General features: G+C 38.1%; 2 protein-coding genes across 16 annotated transcripts in view; both read right to left on the bottom strand.

Annotated features, from left to right (window-relative positions):
- Positions 1–12,480, bottom strand: part of LOC136999973 (caskin-2-like) — a 109,287-nt gene extending 96,807 nt beyond the window's left edge. The window contains exon 1 of the mRNA XM_067355347.1: positions 83–12,480. Within this exon, the coding sequence (XP_067211448.1) occupies positions 83–1,882 (1,800 nt within the window). The 5' untranslated portion in view covers positions 1,883–12,480. The remainder of the gene's footprint in view (positions 1–82) is intronic.
- Dys (Dystrophin) overlaps positions 1–20,803 on the bottom strand; it is a 419,847-nt gene that overhangs the window by 222,441 nt on the left and 176,603 nt on the right. The window lies entirely within an intron of this gene.

The following is a 20,803-nucleotide window of genomic DNA, read 5'->3' as shown; positions in this document are numbered from 1 at the left end:
CATTTTGCAACATTATGAGCGAGAATATAATGAGAAGAAAATAATCGACGAACCATGCAACGCCGATATCATCGGCACTGACCTTAGCGAATCTTTCCTGTGTATCGAGGATTTCTATGAACAGCGAAACCTTATCGTCCATGATCTTGAAACCGTTCCTCGGCTGCGCCAGCAGCTGCTGTATCGCCTGCGACGTTGTGAGCGGTGTCGCTGGGCTTGTTGCCGGCGTGGAAGTTCTCGTGCCGGTACTTCCACTGGAATTGCTATTATGAAGATGAGTGCAGCCGAGGAAGATCGGATTACCGTTCGGGGAAACACCGCACGTGAACGGCCGGAAGGGAAGTCCGTGAAACGTAGGGCTAGGTCGTGGCGCGTTTGTGCGAAGCAAAGTCTGAGCTGACGGTAGAGATAATCGTCGCACGGCACTCTGATGTTGTTGCTGCTGCTGTGTCTGTTGATTCTGCTGCTGTGATTTCGATGGCGATTTAAGGATCTGATAGTCGCTAGCAGACGACGGTAACGACCGGTATCCGGAATCCGAAGGGGAAGCAGGTGGCATCGGTGCCCCTTGCGGCGTCGTAGCGATGCTGTGCGGTCTAGGCCGCAGGCCGGCGCCCGGTGTCCAAGTGTTAGAGTTTCCAGGATTAGTCAGTATGCTCAGACCGGGCCCTTGTGACGTGGGCGTGGGTGGTTGAGGATGTGGCAAGGTCGAGGCGTACGCCCTACGAGGTATGGGTTGATGTAAAACCAACCCGGATGCACCCCACTGTATGGGTTCACCTGGTGTGCGAGCGGATGCGGGTACGCTTGTTGGTGTTGCTGTTGTAGCTGGAGGCATGCCTGTTGCAGCTGTAACGGGTGTCGAGGCGATGCTGTGAGGCCTCCTAGGTAAGGGTTGTTGACCGTTCCATAGAGACTGGGGTGGTACAGCGCTGCGAGTCGCGGATACCACGACGCCGCCGTTGGTTGGTGGACCGTTGGTACTCCTTGACTCCTGTTGACCGTTGATGCCGCCATTGATGCCGCCATTGTTGTTGTTGCCGCCGCCGCCGCCGGCGGGTAGAGATACTGGAGTACCGGTGACCGAATGGGCACGCCGTTGTACCACTCCTGGTACACCGCATGCGGTTGCATTTGGTGCAGCACCTGAGCTCCACGCGGCCGGTGCTGCTGCTCCGGGTGCTGATGGTAGTGATGCCGCTGCGGCTGCTCTACCACTGAGTTGACCAAGGGGGTGTTGGAATGGTGGAGCGGCAATACTATGAGGACGCCTCGGTGCTGCTGGTTGTGGTAGCCCGTTGGGTGTAGAGCGAACTTTATTTGCGCCGGATGCTGGTATCGGGGCAGGTGGTGTGTAGAGGGGGAATCCGTGACCATTGTGACTCGGGCTACGGGTGGGCAGCTGATTGATCGGGGATGATCGTAGATTGTTATGCTGCTGTTCGTTCTGGTGTTGCTGGTGCTCGTTGATGGCGCTTGCTCGACCCGGGGGGGAGGGGTGTGTTGGGGCCGGTGGAGGCGGGGGTTCCAACAGATTTTCAAGTTCTGCAGACAACGACCACGCTGCAGGTAATGCTGATAATGATGGTACTGTTGGTAGCGCTGGTAGCTGGACGGCAGTTGCTGTACCGCCGCCGCCGCCGCCACCGGGCTCGGAGTTGTTGATTGCGGTGGCAGGACCTGGCGAGGCGGACTTGTTGACGCGTGCGGTGCGTCCACCGCCGACGAGAGCGGTGACGTGCTGTAGATGACGATCATTCAGACTCGCGCGTCCGTTCACATTGCGATAGAAGCTGGAACCCGATGTAAGGTTCAGACTCGTTGGTTTCTGCTTCACTCCGCCGTTGGGCTGCGGAGAGACGGCAGGCTTCGGTTCGCCCATTTGGTTTTATCGGCGTGAGGACACAGCCGATTAGGTGTCCAGCCTCGTGAACATTGTTGATTGCTTCAAGTTAGTTCCGTAAATACTTTCAGTATCGTAATTCTATTAATTTTTCTTTAAGTGCAAAATTCTTATGTCAAAAGCACCCGACTTGCGGTATTTCAATATCGGAAATATTTTCAGATATATTTTCCTTCAACTTTTTCAAACTGCTTCAAGTATCGATGTTGTTGTTGATATTGTTGTTGATATGAAATTACTTAAGCATATTTGGCGCGTGACATTTGTCCCGTGTAACAAAATCAATAAATTCCGCGGTTCTTATAAACTCAATATTACTTATTTGCATAAGATTATAACGAGATCTGAATTTTTCACAAGTTTCTGATAACCGGTAAATCTGTATTAATGATTTTGTAGATCACTGATAATTCGATGCAAAGTTCAATATTTTGCGAGGCAATGGCTCGGACATTACTTGTTCATTCACCGCATAGTTTTGTAGGCCGTTTAAATTTCAATCACTAACATCAAAAACTATACAATATAATTTGAATAATATTTCAAAACTCCAAACAATTAGTTCTATGTTCTCCCACGTTAATTGGAATGCACGTGTATAAACGCATGTAAATCACGTGCGCCTCGGTTATTAATAATAGCTACTGCATTGTACCATCGATTAAAATGCAAACTCATTGCCGCTTTTATGTTTGGTATATGAGAGTTATTAGCCGAATATTTATTTCACTAAAATTCGTCGTTATATTTCAATGAAATCTTCAGGCCGTTTTCTCGTTGATCATTAGCAGCATCACGATATTCTTCACTAAATTAGTTATTGGCAATCTTCGATATTTTCACTAAAAATGACGGTGATTACTAAATTTTCTAAATATAAACTTCAAATCAACTACATATGCTATAAATTTTGTTGATGATTATAACATAGCTATTTTCCAATACGCTACTCGATAAAGTTGCTCTTCTATCCAGTGGTCCGGTACTCTTGATCATTATTTCGAATTTTTCAACGTTTCGTAAGTGAAAAATGTTAGGATGTATCTAAACACGTGGCCGGTTGTTTCAACTGTATCAAGATTCTAATCAAATGTCACTTTTAATATGTTTATTGCGAAACACTACAAGCCCTGTCTACGTCTATTTTTTTTCTTTTTCACTAAATTATCGCAATATTTTACCAATATACTTTTCCGTTTCGATTTACATCACATGAGATATGATCTTTGTTACGCGTACACTGTACACTATCCACTACCCGGACTCGGCGATATTCAGAAGTATCGAAGATAAATCAATACGATGATTTGTATTTTAGATTTTCAATAATTTTGTAACAAATACGTATAATTCTATGGTGTACGTTGTCATAATATTAGGCCGGTCACTTCCCTCTCTGACAGATAATCATATCAACTTTGAAGGGATTCAACTATTGTATTCCTCGAATTGTAATCAGACAAATATCATCCATTTTCCATGATCTCTTTTTACTTTTAACCAATCTGTTCACTATCATTCTTGCTGTGATCCTCAGCAACATGCGATTCCGTACACTTCTATTCTTCCGTGGGGATTCTTCTCTCAGTTATTCCTCTCGAATTCCGGCACTCTTAATCCAGATGATGACAGCCGGCTGAGCCACGGCGATAGCTCGTCGTCCTCAAACTTCTCCGAATGACAATATCCATCGTTCGCGGATCGGTTGTCGGCAGCATGCTGATCGCGCCGAGAGCACACTTTTGCTGGCGATCTTCTTGCGAGTGAACGAAACGAGCGCGCGGTATTTCCTTACCGGCGAGTGACGAACGCGTGAGTTCAATGTGCGCGGGTCAGGAATCGAAGAGGGAAGTTAGGGACAGGAGGTCAGTCGGGTGAGACTGACGCGTGGCTGCCGTGCCGGGGGCGGAGTGGCGTGTTCCTCTTTGGAATACGGCGGGATTCGAGCCGCGACGAAGCGCACGCCTGCGCTGCACGACCGACTACTACTCTCGACGTCGTCTCCTCCATCTCTTCATCCCCCTCATCCACCACCATTCCACCCGGCTCTCCCGCCCTCACCTCCTACTATACTCCCCCAGGAACATCGGCGCGGTCCTGCTGCTCCCTCCTGCCGCTTTCTCGTATCCTCCGCCGACTCTGCGCCGACAACAGCGACGACGACGACGATGTTCCCATTTCTCTCCGAAGGCATTGCCGGCTTACTGTTCGTCTAGCAAAGCGATAGGAAAGATGGACAGAAAAAGGGGGGCAGAAGCAAACAGGCAAAAGGAGAGATACCTCGTATTTATCGTTTCCAGAATGATGCATTGATACATAAATTACGCAAATACGTAAATTAATATACCCTACCGTTACAGTCCCTTCTACTGCAAATTTGCAGATATATTAGCCAATAATATGAATCCGGTTAATTTATAATTTCGAAAATTGGTTCACAAATAACAAGTAGATTAGATTACGCAAATACACGTTCAAATTCCTCCTGTTATAAAAAATAAAATAATGAAATGCGTTCTCTCTCTCTCTCTCTCTCTCTCTCTCTCTCTCTCTCTCTCTCTCTCTCTCTCTCTCTCTCTCTCTCTCTCTCTCTCTCTCTCTCTCTCTCTCTCTCTCTCTCTCTCTCTCTCTCTCTCTCTCTCTCTCTCTCTCTCCCTCTCTCTCCCTCTCTCTCCCTCTCTCTCTTTTTCTCTCTCTCGCACATATTCAATTGTTTTTCTTGCACCCACCTTCATTTATCCTTCAGCTTCGCTTCATCCTTACTATTTACGTAATGCATACAGCATACATCGACCATTAAAGCTCACCTTTATCGGCTAGGTTAGACAAGAGTTGAGATGTTGACTACGAAAACGCGTAGAACAATACCCGCGCACAATTTCGGCATAATAAAAATTTCTAGCATCGTGAATTCATAAAAACAATCATTGTAATCAACTTAAAAATTCTGTTTTTACTGGATTAAATTTAAAAAATAAATTTAAAAAATAGACAATCAAAAGAAAGATAAAAAAAATAGACGATCGAAAAAAATACATTAATATTTTTACTCCTCGGTGACAATATACGTTTCTTTTGGAGAAAAAATTAAATAAAACGAGATTGCTATCTTTTCAAAAATGCTATGAAGCATCATACGCATTCATTGTCCGCACTTTGCGCAAATTTCTCTATCTCACACAGTTTATCCATATAGAGTTGCGTAATTCGAACATTGTGCGTCGTTCTTTTCATAATTTAAGTATATGGGCCTCTAGTGAATGCAATGGAAGTGCATACACAGATCGATCGCGATAACAATAATGATTTTCGCTCCAAACATGTAGGAACAAAAGAACGCATAGAAAAGAACAAAAGAGTACAAATTACAAAAACAAGAACATAATCGCGCGCATTATATATAATAATCTCACTGATAATGTTGTAATTGGTTTGATTTCTAGTAATCAATTTTTTAAAACATAAAAAAAATTTAATTACAATATAGTGAAAAATGATAAAAACGATAACCCCAATAAAAAGAATTTCATTTTAAAAAACCGAGAAGCAAACGAACAATAAATAATACCAGCTTATAAAAATGTTATATTTTTAATTCTTTGTTCCTAATTCCTAATTTTATGCATGCCTGCTGTCATTTTTAATATTTTCTATTTATCTTGAATCAGTTTTTTATTTCGCTATTTTATAACTCGTTATTTTAGTTTTTTATTATAAATTTAAAATATAAATTTACATTTTTATATGAAATTTATACATCAAACAAAGTATACTTCTTTTATATACTTTAGTTTTTAACACTTTTCAGCGTAAAGATCAATATAGAAAAGCTACAAAAATGATGTACGCATAGCTCATCTTTTGACATGTATGTCATTAAATCATCTTTTTCCTTACTTTAATGCCATACATATTATCTATGAACATTTGTTTCCTTTCGAATCCTTTTTTATGATCTAACTATGAGACTTCAAACAGGTGCACACGGATAATAAACGAAGAACGATGATGACCTATCCTTCCACAATGTTTGAATAGACAGATACCGAAGATACTAAAAACAGGAAATAAAATCTTTACGCGCAGGCTTGCGATTAAAAGGTAAAGATTAAAGATGCGTTTTTTATAGTCCCATGAAAATGATTAAACAAACGATTTTATGTGATAATAATAATAAAATTGATCTTAAATATTATGCGCATTAAATGCACAGAAATAAACTCGATCGATGAATCGCATCTAACAATAAAAATGTCGATCGCAGACGTCGTTTTATATGTGATTAAATATTTCAGAACCTTAAATTTGCCATCGTGCAATGGTTTCTCTAATGCTATTGCTACGAGAGAGCTGTTAATACGTTAATAAACTATTATTGATATTTCGATTCAATTTATAATTAATAATTTTTATCGAGTTTTCGTGAACTAAGTTGTACAACCGCACGAGCAAATCCACTAGAAGTTTATTGAATAATACAAAGCATAAGCATCGTATGCATTGTTATATTTGTGTTCAAAATGTGGCAACAAACCACAAACAATTTAAAAATTTAAATAAAGTTGTATATTTCCGCACTCTGTAAAAAGAAATAAATTTGTTTTTCTGTTTATCTAAAATTCTTTAATTTTTATAACTCCAATAAACAATTTCAATTTTTATTCATTAATCATAATAGTTGAAATTGCAATTTTGAAAATCACGGATCAAAATTAAAACAAAATAAAAAAATTTATTTATTAAATATGTACTACAGTAAATTATATTAATCAAGTACTAAAATAGTTACCTCTTAACAGAGATTTGATAAAAATAAACATTTTTTAATTTTTTATATCTTTAAATTTTGTGCTGATACTATATATGTGTGTGTGTACTGCATTATACATATTAAATATTTATCTTCAAACTCGATATTCATTTACGATAAATTCACATCATGCAAATTCGTGAGTTCAACATAACTTTCTACATATTCCGCTTTATGCTTTATATACGCTTCCATCGATCACATCGCGATGCTGATATAAGCCACATCTCCAAAGGAACATAGAACCTATCGGTATCTTAGGCAAGTTGCTCGTGTGACATCAAACTTCCCGCATAAACAATGCATGTCATCGAAGTCCTTGTTGGCTAAGTTAGAGCGGATGAAAATTGGGAATTAAAGTGCAGTTTCTTCAATGGCTTAAGAAAAAATATAAATTGTTCCCATTTATCGCGCTCATTGTTCAAGATAATAAATAGTTTAAAAAATATTTAATTAAGATAGCAATTATAATAGGAAAACATGAATAAGCATCTATGTAATTTCATGCCTCTGTACGTAGTAATACGCACAATGTATAGATGATTACATGGAAACTAAATAGACAACAATATTCCAATAGACAACATAAACAATTACTGCCTTTCACACAGTTCGTATCATTGATTATTTTGATAATCAAGTGACTATATAAATGATGTGTGTGTAACATTTTCACCGTGTAGCGAACCTTCTTCGAAATTCACAGCGAAATTTTTTTCAAAGTTTAGACTAAACTCGAAATTATGCAATGATTAATCTATGTGGCGAGTCATGGCGTTAAATTGACTGAATTCTATTTTTAATAAGAATTTTAATATTTAATAACCATTAATGCAACATAAGAATCACTCTTGTGACATCATCATGTCACTATATTTAATAATTGACGCAAGTTCAATCGCCGACCGCTGAACTCCCGCAAATTTAGCCAGCAAAATAAGATCTTTTGCATTATCCATGATTCCTAGCGACGGATACGAATGCTCGATGCAACTATTTCTTGACTGATGGATACAAATGGAAGCGACGGTAGGTTTGCGCGGATACTAAAACTTATTCGATCCGGCGGGCGACCGTCGAACGAGATTACGCGAAGTTCCGATGAGGCAGTGACGCCGTTGCTGCCGGTAGATAAATCATTTGCTATAACCCAGCGCACAAAGCGAAATAATAAGAGCGCTCCGTCGGCGGGCGAACCAGGCGCCGACGGAAGGAAGAAAGAAAGGAAGGAAGGAAGGAAGGAAGAACGGGCTAGTCTCGTCTCAACGAAGGAAAACTCCGCAGTTAGATGACACTGGGCTTTATATACTAGATATATAATCCGCTTGTGCGCAAGATACGCGAAACTCGAATCAATCCTCCCACGTAAAAATATAAAACTAATCCAAAATTAATCACGCTTTGTCACAGGCCGTTTCATGAGAAATAACACAAGCAAAATAGTTATAGTTTAAAAATTTCCTCAAACGACAAAAATATTTAACGTAAAAAGTATTTAGCAGTAAATATAATAAAGCGAATCAAAAAAACATTCTCTGTTGCATCGCTTAAGAAATGTTTACGTTATTTTATTTCGCTTGAAATGAAGATAGTCAATGTCTGTACGTCACGAAAGCGGTCACCGTAAAGCACAAGTTCAACGTGAGGAAAAAAAAGTTAGTCGATATTTTCTGTAAAACTTTTTGTCAAGCAATCTCTGATAATGCGTTACGATTACTGTTTTATTCTGCCGCTAATAATATGCATTATATGTACTTTGTCGCTAACGAAAATCAATAGATAAGTCACAAAATTTGAATAAGAAAATCTCATTTTGACTGCGAATTTAATCTTTATCCTTGCTCTATAAATTATGGATCTATCACGAGGTCTTTTCAAGAATGAACACTCGGATCGTACATCACCCACCATTTATAAACTAATTTGGCTTGCATGTGTCGTATAACCGATTCGCGTCGTAATTAATTCCATCCCCGACACATTCAGGCAATTCGTTTCACTCATCGCGTCTCTCACAAAGCACCCAGTAGAGTTTCCTACGATTACGCGTCGTCGCAGATATATTACCGCGAGTTATATATATTCTGATCCGTACAAAGAATCTTTGAAGATAGAATACATGTATGCGTACAGATTTTGCGATGTATCTATGTGGGACGGCATTAAAGCTGCAACACATAGGATTAGCGGACTAAATGTTGACCGAGATGCTACAATAGGTTCGTTAGTAGACACACGTTAACCACAACAGACAGGAAGCGCTAAATGAGAAACGGACAACAATCCGGCCTTTGAAGACCTCTTACGAGCTTGATCCGCGCTCCGTTTTCTACCTTCGATATTCGTCTCGCATGTGTGGCTTTTTGCAATTTTGCTAGATTATAATTATAACTTTAATACTAAAATTTCTTATCATTTATGTCAAATCTACGATATATGCTTACGTAATATATGATGTTACACACGACATAGGTTAACATTGCATTTATCATTTTGTGCGTAAGATGTGTTAAAAAATGAATAAAATTTATAGCAAAAGTGTCTATCAATTTTTCTCTAATTTTCTTGACTTTTAAACACTGTCAAATGGACACGTTAAACTTGCAAACAAACTGTGGATTTTACAATTCGGCACTCTCGTGCTATAAAGAAACTATCCACTTGTCATTTGAAAAAGATGGCAGGTTTTAATTTACAAATACGCGAATCTTCAAATACGGTTAGCATCGTTTTCGGTCTAAAAATATGAAATTGAAAACGGAACTTTGTCAGCACGGAAAACTGTGGAAAGGACGGGATGGCATAAGAAACCGGACTCCGATCCTCCCTGTCGTCCTTATCTTTCACCCTTCTTTGCTTCTTTCGCTCCTATCCGCAATCTAGTAAAAAACTTCATGTCTTATGTATACGCATACAAAGGCATGTCGTGTATGTCACCATATAGACGTCGCATATATTTCAAATATATTCTCAAATCAAATATACAAAAAATTATTAATTTCTAAATATATATATACATATATATATATATATATATATATATATATATATATTAAAAAATGGCAAAAAAGTTGTTTATTTTAAATCATTTTACGGATTAACTTCCGTTATTCATATGTTTCATGAGTGTGTCTGTATGAGTATGCATTTAAGACCACCGCCGACTTTATTGTTAATCATACATAGAAACGCAATAGAAGTTGTTTGCGGCTTGCGCGATTCTTCGTGAGATTAGAAGTACCCTGGGCTCGCTCACTCGCAAGTATTTTTGTGCAGAACGAGTGGCTTTGTGAAGGGAGAATGGCTAGAGTAAGTGCTGCCGTGAAATATGGGTTACCGAGTTAAGGGTGAGAAGGCAACTGGGGGCAGGCGTCCGTTTTAATGATACATCCTCTGCACGGCTTCTTTTGCAAAATCTCACTCAATTAAATTTCAGCTCGGTTCTTATCACTAGCAACTTTCTATTCTCTCCTTTTGCGCTTAGAAGCGACAAATCGTTGAGAAGATAGAGATTCAATTGGCGCAAACACGAGAAACTTTGTATATTGTATATACTTTCATCACAGTGATAAAAAAATATATATTTTGGGCTGCGAAATTTTTCTTCGAATCTCTATATTATTTCGCACCAAAATGTTAGAGTATAAATAAATAAAAAAGTTTTGAAATAATGTCTAAAAATATGAAAGCATAAAGAAAGATATCTGATAAATTTTAACGTAATGTTAAATACTTGTTACAAGTAACAACGGTAAATTAAAATAATAATCGTTTATTATTGTTTAAACTCATATATCGACATAATAGCAGGAATTTTTGGAAGAATCCATCAAATATAATAGATTGCCAACTCTATTATTCAAATATTTTTCCGAAGCTTTCAACGGATCTCTGAATGACGTGCACAATATTGGATCGTACGACCGATTTGTAAGCTGATAATCGGATGTTCCGCTTTAATGCAACAAAAATCTCATATCGTCCATTAACGCCTAATTGAAATTCTCTTTCACATCAATGAATCCGCGCCGTTTTGTAATTGAACAGCGCGTCCTGGGCCGGACTTTCGCATGGCGATTATATTTTACGCGACGGGCACACGACCGAACGTTCGAGTCTTTCAATTACCGTTGAAACCAATTAAAATTCACGACTTCGCCGTAAAAGTTAACGATTCGAGGCGAGATATGATAACTTATTGCTGGCAAAGCGAGCGTGAACAAGTCTCGGATTCTCATAAAAAGTTTCTACTTCTTTAACGAAGAAAAGGGATATTGAAGTATTCGCAAACAAATGAATCGGTAAAGCAGTTTAAACCAAATTAATAATTACACAGTTAATGACTGTGAATCGATATCGTATAGATTAATAAATGACTCACCGAAATAAAAGCCAGGTTGGATGCAACAGTAAAATATATAAACAATTTCCTTACCTGAAACAAAAAAGAAAACAGTTAGTATAATATGCCACTACTATTTTAGCCACAAAATTATTTCATCATTGTTAATAAAAAAAATCGTAGCGAGTGATAAAACACATACAACATAACGCATAAACCACATTAGACACATTAGAAAAGCAAAAAGTTTGCTTCATAAAATTTGATACTGAAAGCACCCATTTTTGTCCCTTCTTCCGCTCTTTAATCCTTAATTAAATTCTGTGATCATACACAATAACAGCTATTATGTTAACTATTGACTTTTTATGCAACTTCTCTCCCACAAGTTCAAAGTTTATATCTGATCACAATAGGTGCTCGCGTTGAAAGAACTTGAGAACGACAACACAGCCGCCACGGCGGTGAATAAAGTTTTTGCCGTGTATACTTCTACGTCTGCTGCGAACTTTACGTACACACTCTGGACTTTGCCATCAATCTAGCTGCAAGATTAACAGCCTGTCAGCGCTTTTGCTTGCATGCGTTATTGTGTACTTAAACGAAAAAATTAAAAACATAAACATGTAGATTACTAATCAACCAAGCTCGAGCAATTAAAAGTAAAGTACATAAACACTAAGCTCAATTTCTTCCTTGCAATACGCAGTTATTTCGCTTAAAAAAATTTCCTCAATTTAATTAGAATAATCAGATTTCACAATACACAATTTGCGTAATAAATATTCATTAAATACTCAAATAAACTCGATGAAATAACAGCATAAATGTATTCATTTCGAGATATTCGCATTTTTCATGATTCTCCCGCCATTTGGGTAACCGCGCGAAAGTCTTTAAGCAGTTCCTCTCACGACTAATCTTAGAAAGTTCCAATGCTTCGAGTTCTCAGCTATGAAACTTCAGTCGATGACAAAAACGTTCTATCCATTACGTTAGGACGATCGGAAAGTACTTTGAAGTCTCGTAAAGTTCTTCCATCGTTCATCAGCACACTGCCTGTCTCAAGAGAACTATCAGGAACTCTAGTCTGCGGCTAACACAATACGTTACACTACATAAACTAGCGTCGTAAGACGTCCGTACAAAAAAAGCAGCTATTTTTTACGAAACAATCGGTACAAGCATTCTTTTTACAACCAGGCTAAAATTCCTATCGTTCCCCGCGCGCTAGTGAAATCTCCGTTGAACCAACACAGCGTTCCAAGCCGCCTAATAACTGAATTTTTCCGCGCTGACGTCTAGGTGGCTGCCGAGTTTCGTCGGTTCGCCGCAAATTCCGCACAGAGATATGCAATGGATAAGAAACTCCGAACCGCGACACGAATCTGGTTTGGAATTTTTCATTTCCCCGATGACGAACGACTTCATACAAGGAAGTCAGGCGTATCTCGCGAGCAATTCCAATGCGAGGTGTCCTGGAGAATTACATACTGATGTAAACAGGTTACGCAAACATAAAATATTCACTTATTATTGTTACATATTGTTAATATAAAAAAAAATAAAGTTTTGCAGACACAGTTTTTATCGAAATTTACGAATTTGCGAGAAAATCATTCCTCATGTTTATTTTTTATATTATGATTTAATCGCTCTATAATGAGCAATTAAAACGGTTCGAGAAAACAAAAAAAATTGAGCGGATTCCAAAGATTGTATACTATTTTACAGTATTTATTTCGATTAAATCGATACTGAGCGCAATCAGCGCTGATGCGGCTCGTATTGGATAAAATCGGAATAACAGGAAAAACCAGCTATGAAAGAGAAGGCATCCCGTATTCACGCCGAAGTGCAAAATCGAATCTTTTACATCGCTATTCGTCGTGTGATTGTTCGACACGCTGTTTCAGCGAACGCTGATTTGACAGCTCATCTGACCTTCTGATTCGTTGTCTCGATTCCTCTTTTTGCCTGTATCGCGCCTTTGTCGTAGTTTTCTGCCCGCAAGGACCATTGTGCTGCAGTTACTCTGTCGACACGATTTTTTGAACTGTCCGTTAAATCACGGCACCGTTTCATTGGAACGTAGGTTCCGCCATTCATTCAGAAAGCACGAACTTGTTTGCTCTGCATCTCACGCGAAATTCTTTTGAGCTAATTTTTTTGGCATCGCGCGTAGTGTTGGCATAATTTGCACTTTGAAATTGTAAATAAATATGTGCGCATAAAATAAACAAAATATAAAAACATCTACTAAAATATAAAAACCTCTATTCAAAGTTACATTCAGTAATTCGTACATTTGAACGCGTTGCGAATTATCGTGCATTATCACACTCGCGTATATTCTATATTATGTTAAAACAGAAACACAAATTTTTAACTGCGCTATACGCAATCAGCAACCATTTCATCGAAGAGACCGGATGTTTATTTCCATGAATATTATACAAATACATGCTTTCCTATACACTTAGGTAATAGGCTCTGCAACCGGCGCCGGCAAGTTACACATTTACCTCGCGGAACTTTTTTTTTTTTTTTTTAGAACCCGACAAAATGCGATACTGTTTGCGGCTGTTACCAAGAGAGGATCTCGGCATCGCGAACATTCAGACGTGATATTGACGTTCGTGTTCCCATCACGTGCGTTTCATTAAAACGAAACGTGCCGACTGTTCAGCCTCATTCTTTCAGATTCACATTCAGAATCGTAAAAAGGCACTGCGTAAAAGCAAGTTACGATAAAACATATAATTCCATAGTGGTCGACGGGAAAAAGTAGAATAAATCAGACTGACTGATACTAAAATTCGATAGTAATTCAATTCGATAATGCACACATATATATAGTTTCTGTATAGACGTAATCCGATTCCACAATCTAATGCAGTAATTCCATAGATATCGATCGAATAAATAATAAATAACGAATCGTGCATAGTTTATTTCAAAGCGAACATTACATGTAGAACACGTATTTCTCGAATTGACTTTCCCTCTAATCGATGACAGATACACAGAAAGCTCTAATTGAACATTTTTTATCGAAAAGTTGCTTCGAAAAGTCAACTTTCAAAAGAAATTAAAATGTCACTGCCGCATTAAAGTATTAAGTATTAAATAATTGTTCAATAAATGTATCAAATATAAGATAAAGTTGTTCCACAATTATCATTCATTATTTTAATTGAGTTATTTCTATGTGTGATCGCACAAATTACTTTTCTTAGTACTTGTAACTCTTTTACGCGCTTCGCATCAATAAAACCAACATGTAGATATTCTTTTACGACCATTTATCTTGATATATCGTAGCAGACGTGTAATTTAAAGACATTTAATTTCCTCGAATACGATGTCAGAGACGTATCGTACAGCAACGACTTTAACCATGAATGTCACGGTATAATTCTTTCGGCTTGTCGCACGACAGTGACGACATAGATTCGTAGGACAATTTCTCGAAGGATTCCGCGACGAGTGGGTGTTTTTCAATTTGGTGTCCACTAAGGGCACAACGGGAAAGAGAAGCGGCGGAAGAGTGAGAGCAGATAAAAAAAAGAAACGAGCGGCGGATCCTCCACTCGTCGACGGCAAGATAAACGACGGAAGGGCTTTAAACCTCGCACGAGAGATAAATTAGCTTGTCCGGCAGGTGGCCCCCGGTTTTTAGAAGCTGGCCACGAGGAGGAATTGCGGATAGTAGCTCCCACTCACGGATCGAGACTAACGGAGAAGCATTCATGTGCTCCCGCAGAAATTACACGAAGATCATGACATAACGCAGACGTCTTGATGGATATGGATAAAATATTGCAAGAAAAATGCTGCTAAATTTTGCAAGTGTATTGCTCACAGCATATCGTACACATGTAAAAATAATTTTCTATAAAAAATTGTCATATAAAAACAAATTGATTAAAAACGTCATTTTTTCTTAGAATTAGAAATAAATTATGTACTGAATAAGTTGCAGAATAAAGCAATTATATTGAAGTTTCAATGTTATATAATTAATACTATTTCGTGAAAAAGACTTATTATAGCGAAATAATATCCCCAAAGAAAATGACCGGAAGAAATCAGCGAGAAGAATAACGAAGCCTACGATGCCATTAGTTTCGTATCGTCGACGATTGTCGATACCAAAAGAATCGTTCGATCCGAGATAGCATCCGAAGAGACAACGAAAGGTAGACGGAGTTAACAACGTAAGAGGCAGAGAAGAAATAAAAAGTAGTGAAAACCTACTCGGCAGAGAGTGCGACTCGACGACGAAGAGCTGAGGCTCGAGAAATGGCAGCTTTGATGTTGAAATAATTGAGTTTATTCTTCTTCTGGTAACGCCAGAATGCGCATCTCTTTCATCCGCTGCAGTTTTTAATGGCACAATAGACGGAGTGTACTTGCTTATTTTCTAAAAGTTTAAGGTGCTCTGCTGCTTCTCATAATTCAGCGACGCTTATGATTGACGATAACGACGAAAAGTTGATGAGAGTCTCATCGCTCATTGAATTTAATAACAGTGTGCAATAAGGTAAATTGACATATATCAAAGCCTACGCCTACTTCACTTGAGACAGAGTTCTTAAATTATTTCGACAAAATTTGAAAACAAATTCTTGTCGAAATGGTGATGAATGAGAAACTTCAACGACAAACATGAAGAAGGACATAAATGTAATTGAAGAGTTTGTCAAAAATTAAGTGTTTGTCTTATAATCCTAGTACTTTTTACTCGAAATTGTTTATCGTGTAGTTTGTTTCCACTGTAAATCTTTATACTACAATAAAAAAATGCGAAATATCTGAAGATAATAGATAAAAGAGTGAAATATGAGAGATGCTATGCTCAAACGGAGTATTCAAGTATTACAGTATACATACTATAGCTCGAATAACTGAAACATTTTCTGTGAATATCATGATTTTACTGAGTGCCGATCTAGCGCAAGAATGCGCTCAATTAAAACCGATAGAATACTTCGATATTATTCATCAGAAATGCCTGCATTTCAATTAATTCGCAAAACATATAACCATTTTATATATTTTATCATAATTTCATAAAATCCTATTTAATGAGTTTTTTAATATTTATCGTTTCAATAAATATACACACATTGCTTAATCTAATCTTATGGATTTAAGATTTAAATAATTACATAATTTAAAAAATATTAATTAAAATAATAATTAATAATAATTAATAATAATTTAGAATACAAAAAATTTGCAGTAAAGTATATTATAGTTTTTGCTTATTTCGTTTGCCTATTTCGTTTAAGTAGTTATTACTCAATGTTTCTGAAACGCGATTTAAAAAAGGCAAATCAAAATTTTTCCTGAAAAATTGTTTTCGACTCGATCATCAAACTCACAACGCACGTTCCGAAGTTCACAATAAGAACTTTCAGAAACGCATTTTCGCGGAGAAAACGATCATAGTAATATGCGTATACGCGAGTATACGCTTCCCGACAGTTTTCTTTTATATACACGGAGATTCCTTATTTCAGTGAAGCGCCGGAAGGGACCACCTACGATGCACTCAACTTTTTGCCATCGTTGAAACTACCGCATCATCCGGCGACGATAGCTACATTCCCCCAGCGCACATCCTCCTCGAGATTCGCCGAACCCCTTAATACGAAACATTCTCCACAGTGGAATTTAAATAGAGCGGCGCGTTTAGTCGAATGCCTAGGGCAAATCCGACCGCTCGGCGAATAACTAAGGCGCGTGTCCCCGTGCATTTTCCTCCTTATCTCCTAGTCGTTTCATTCAGCAACTCGTCGAATACACGGGGTGACCTGCCACTATCGCAGATGCCCTTTCGATTATAAAGGCTGCAGACTATATTAAAAAAATCATTTTAATATCGAAATTCAAGATATAGCAGAGCGCCTTGAGCAACACTTTTTGTGCCGCGATTCCTCCAATCCTCTTTTCTAACTTAAATAAAGCTTATACTTATCAGAAGAAATTGAACAAATAGTTTTCTTATACGTGCTAAAACTACCGATGTAGTTACACAAAGCTAAAGAAACGGCAAAGCAATACAGAACAATTTTGTATTATTAGGAAAGTGAGACAGCAACGATGCGCGCTTTTACTACACTTTTATTCTACTTCATCGATTATTTCACGATTGCAAGTTGTCTCGATGGCTTATAAACGCGAAATATCCCAACCGTTAATTCTACGTAACCACAGGTGCAGCTTAACGGCGACGGTAAATAGCGAAGTGTCGACAGCTGGCGCGAACCAAGATCCCGCAGGAATTGCACGGGAAATGTATCATGAATTTCGCAAGATATTGCATATTTCACGCATATCGTTAAAGCGCTGCTTCGCGTATGCTTCGCGCGAAGAGTTTGCTCAACCTCGTGCAAAAGCGATAATAACGGCAATAACTTGCGCGTCGCATAAAATAAGTCACCGAAATTTACCATGTTCCGACCGATCGAGTTTCGCGAGGTAAACGCTTCCCTTCGGGGACTGATTCGTCAATGTTGCCATTTCGAGAAATATTTCGCGACGAGTGGAGAAAAAAGATGCAGGAAACGTATGCTTCGTGAAAATAGCGCAACTGCTACGGGCTCTTGGGAAACGTCTACGTCCATATTCAAGCGGGTGTTCGGATTTTTCCGAGATTCCTTATCTCTCAACTGCCACCACATGGAAATCGTCGCGGGATTTCAAAATGTCGACTCTACAAAGGAACAAGGTTGACCTGCTTTTACACCAAAAGAAGATTCCAACGATCTTTTACAATCGCGTTAGATCCCACTTGACTTGAATTTGTTAAATCCGCTTCATTTGATATTGCATCTTGCGTTCATTTTTCTTCTTCTAGTTGTTTTCTTATTTTTGTATGTTTATAATTTCAGCGAATAATAAATGACTACATCATGTTTGTAAATCATGCTTGTGCGTTTTTAATAAATAAAAATTCACCAGTAGCATGAAAAACGACTTTTATAAATCAAAAAATAGATATTTTTGGGGATTTTTCGGTTCGGAATATTTGTCTTCTATACAGTAATTTAAACATAATGACCCAACGTCATCGCAAAAAATATCAAAAAAATCTCTGTAACAATAGAATTATCATATAAAAAAGATTAAAGTCGAGCGAACGGACGTATAGAAATTAGTACAAGCGCGTTCCTGACGTTTATTTAGCAACTCGTCCTAGTTGCTGGACAACATTCGCTCAAACTAACCATCCCTTAATTTTTCTCCTCGGTAGTTGCTAAAATTGTTATCCGGCAGTTTAGTGCGGTGGCTTCACTCCCATTCGGGAGTTCGTCGCCGTACAAAGGCAGCCGCTTCTGGCGCGGACGTCTGCACGGCCTGATACCGCATCCGCAATACAGAAACGCTAGGCGCGTCGTATACGAACGCGCACGCGAACACGTGCGATGCCGGCGGTTACAGTGAAAGTACAAGGCGATATTGTAAAGTTGCCGGTACAAGCCGCCAAGCGGCGACATCTGCACGCAACGTTATCTCGGTAACCCCCGTGCAACCCCCAGGATGCATCCACCTTAGCATTGAAGCATGAAACTACGAACCATTGGATTTTGTTAAGCTGCCGAAAAAAAAGAGACAGAGTGTGAAAAATGCAAAAAAAAAATTAAAAAATAAGAGAAACAAAATTGAGGAATCTTTTAACACACATTGCGTCACATTACAATGTTAATAAATAATTGCATTTCGTGCGGATATAACTCTTCTTCTTTGCGTGACACATACATTCCGTACACGTCACTTCTGTGTGACAACGGTTGTCATAACGAGATACTTGCGGAAAGAAACTTTCAACGTGCACACGATGAATGCCAGGCAGTTGCTGACAACCTCCTTAATTAAGAGTATCTGAAAGTTAGCAGACTCGCGTTTTGATAATGTGCGGTATTATGAATGTGTAACAGATTAATAATTTTATTCTGCTCAATTCGATAAAAGTAAAACTTTGAACATTTTAGTAATTAAACAAAAACTGTACCCTTCATATTAATTAATACCTGCTTTGTAAAAGCTTATGCCATTTCACAAAATCATTCCATTCCATGATTAACAATGTAGTGGCTAAATTTGCTGAAAAATATGGAAATCAACTAAGTGACGAGTGATTATTGAAAACAATCCGTCGGCAAAAATATCGCTCACATTTTAATTTGTTTTTTTTTTTTGCAGGTTTTAATAATCAGCTATTATTTATCGTACCGACGTCAATAAAACAAACGGGAAAACCATTGCTCGCCAAATTGAAGGCCGACAACCACTATTGTCAGCGGGCGTTATTGGACGCCGCAAATTCGAGAATTATTGCTCAGTCAAAATTAACGGCACGGTACAAATGTAACGTAACTGACAACTTAGCGCTCGCGCGCCGTTCGAATATTGGCTGCGATCTCTTGGCGCTCTCGCATATATTCGTCTAACGAGCGTCGAGGTGAAATAACTCGAATCAACGCCGTAACACGATTTCCGTGACACGGCTGCGGAATAAATCATGGAACCGTACGCTGTCGGAAGAACGGAAACACAATCAGCTCAATACGAGATACCCCGTGGGAGCGAAGGAACTGCGTGAAACAATGATAATGTCACGTGAAATAACTATGCGTGTAATAAAAAATAGTAAACAAAGTATGCGTTTGTTAAAAATTAAAAACAAAGAATCGCGTTTTATGAACACTCGAATGGAATAAATTCTATATTTCATAAAATTCTGTATTTCAAATTCTACGTGTATTACGTTAATTTTCACTCTAGATTTACATTTACTGCGCACGTGACCCGATTTTAAAAACTCAAAACTTCAATGTTTATCATATCTAAATACTACTGCATATTACTATACAAAATTGTTGATCAATCGCATCAATCGTGATGTAAAAGAAACTCCATATTTCTCGACACTTTTTTCTCGAACATCTTATCAGAGATGTAAATCGGTATTTAACATCTTCACCGCTATCAAAAGAGTTGTACAATTAAATTGCTGTAGTAAACTTTTGCTATGCGGCGAGATGCATTAACGCGATTTTAAGCGTCTTTTAAGCGTAATACTGTCTACGTCGAGTGATTTCGTTGACCTGAATGCCATCGCAGTAAGACCGCAGGTTTCTTATCTCGTTCGCAACATTGGTCCAAAATAACACGAAATAGCATGAATTCCTCGAAACTTCATGCTAACCATAAGTTATAACTCATTGTAAGCGTTACGCAAATGTGTAGATATTTTTAATCCTACATTTTTCGAAATTAGTTTAATAATTTAAAATAAAATAATTATCGTATATAATTTAATAACAATGTCATTAAAAAATTCTGTCACTTATACGTTATGCAAATTACAAATAGAAATTCTTATTATTTATTGTATCATAGGTATCGCATTTTATGGTATCAATTCGTATTACCTTTTGTCAATTAAACGGTAAACAATGGACAGATGAAGTTATCTTAAGTTCACTGTTTAACATGTGTTGGAAATTGAAATTATCATGTGTAAAATATAAAGTCTCATAATAACTTTACATTTTACACATAACAATTTCAATTTTCAACACATGTTAAACAGTGAACTTAAGATAACTTCATCCGTCCATTGTTTACCGTTTAATTGACAAAAGATAATACGAATTGATACCATAGAATGCGATGATACCTATGATAAGTTTAAGGATGCAATCCTCGGTTGCATTCTAAAGGATCACAGAAG

The sequence above is a fragment of the Linepithema humile genome, chromosome 5 (assembly GCF_040581485.1).
Source record: "Linepithema humile isolate Giens D197 chromosome 5, Lhum_UNIL_v1.0, whole genome shotgun sequence".
In the NCBI taxonomy this organism is placed as follows: domain Eukaryota; kingdom Metazoa; phylum Arthropoda; class Insecta; order Hymenoptera; family Formicidae; genus Linepithema; species Linepithema humile.
The sequence above is the reverse complement of the archived record's forward strand: the minus strand, read 5'-3'. Positions and strand labels throughout refer to the sequence as shown.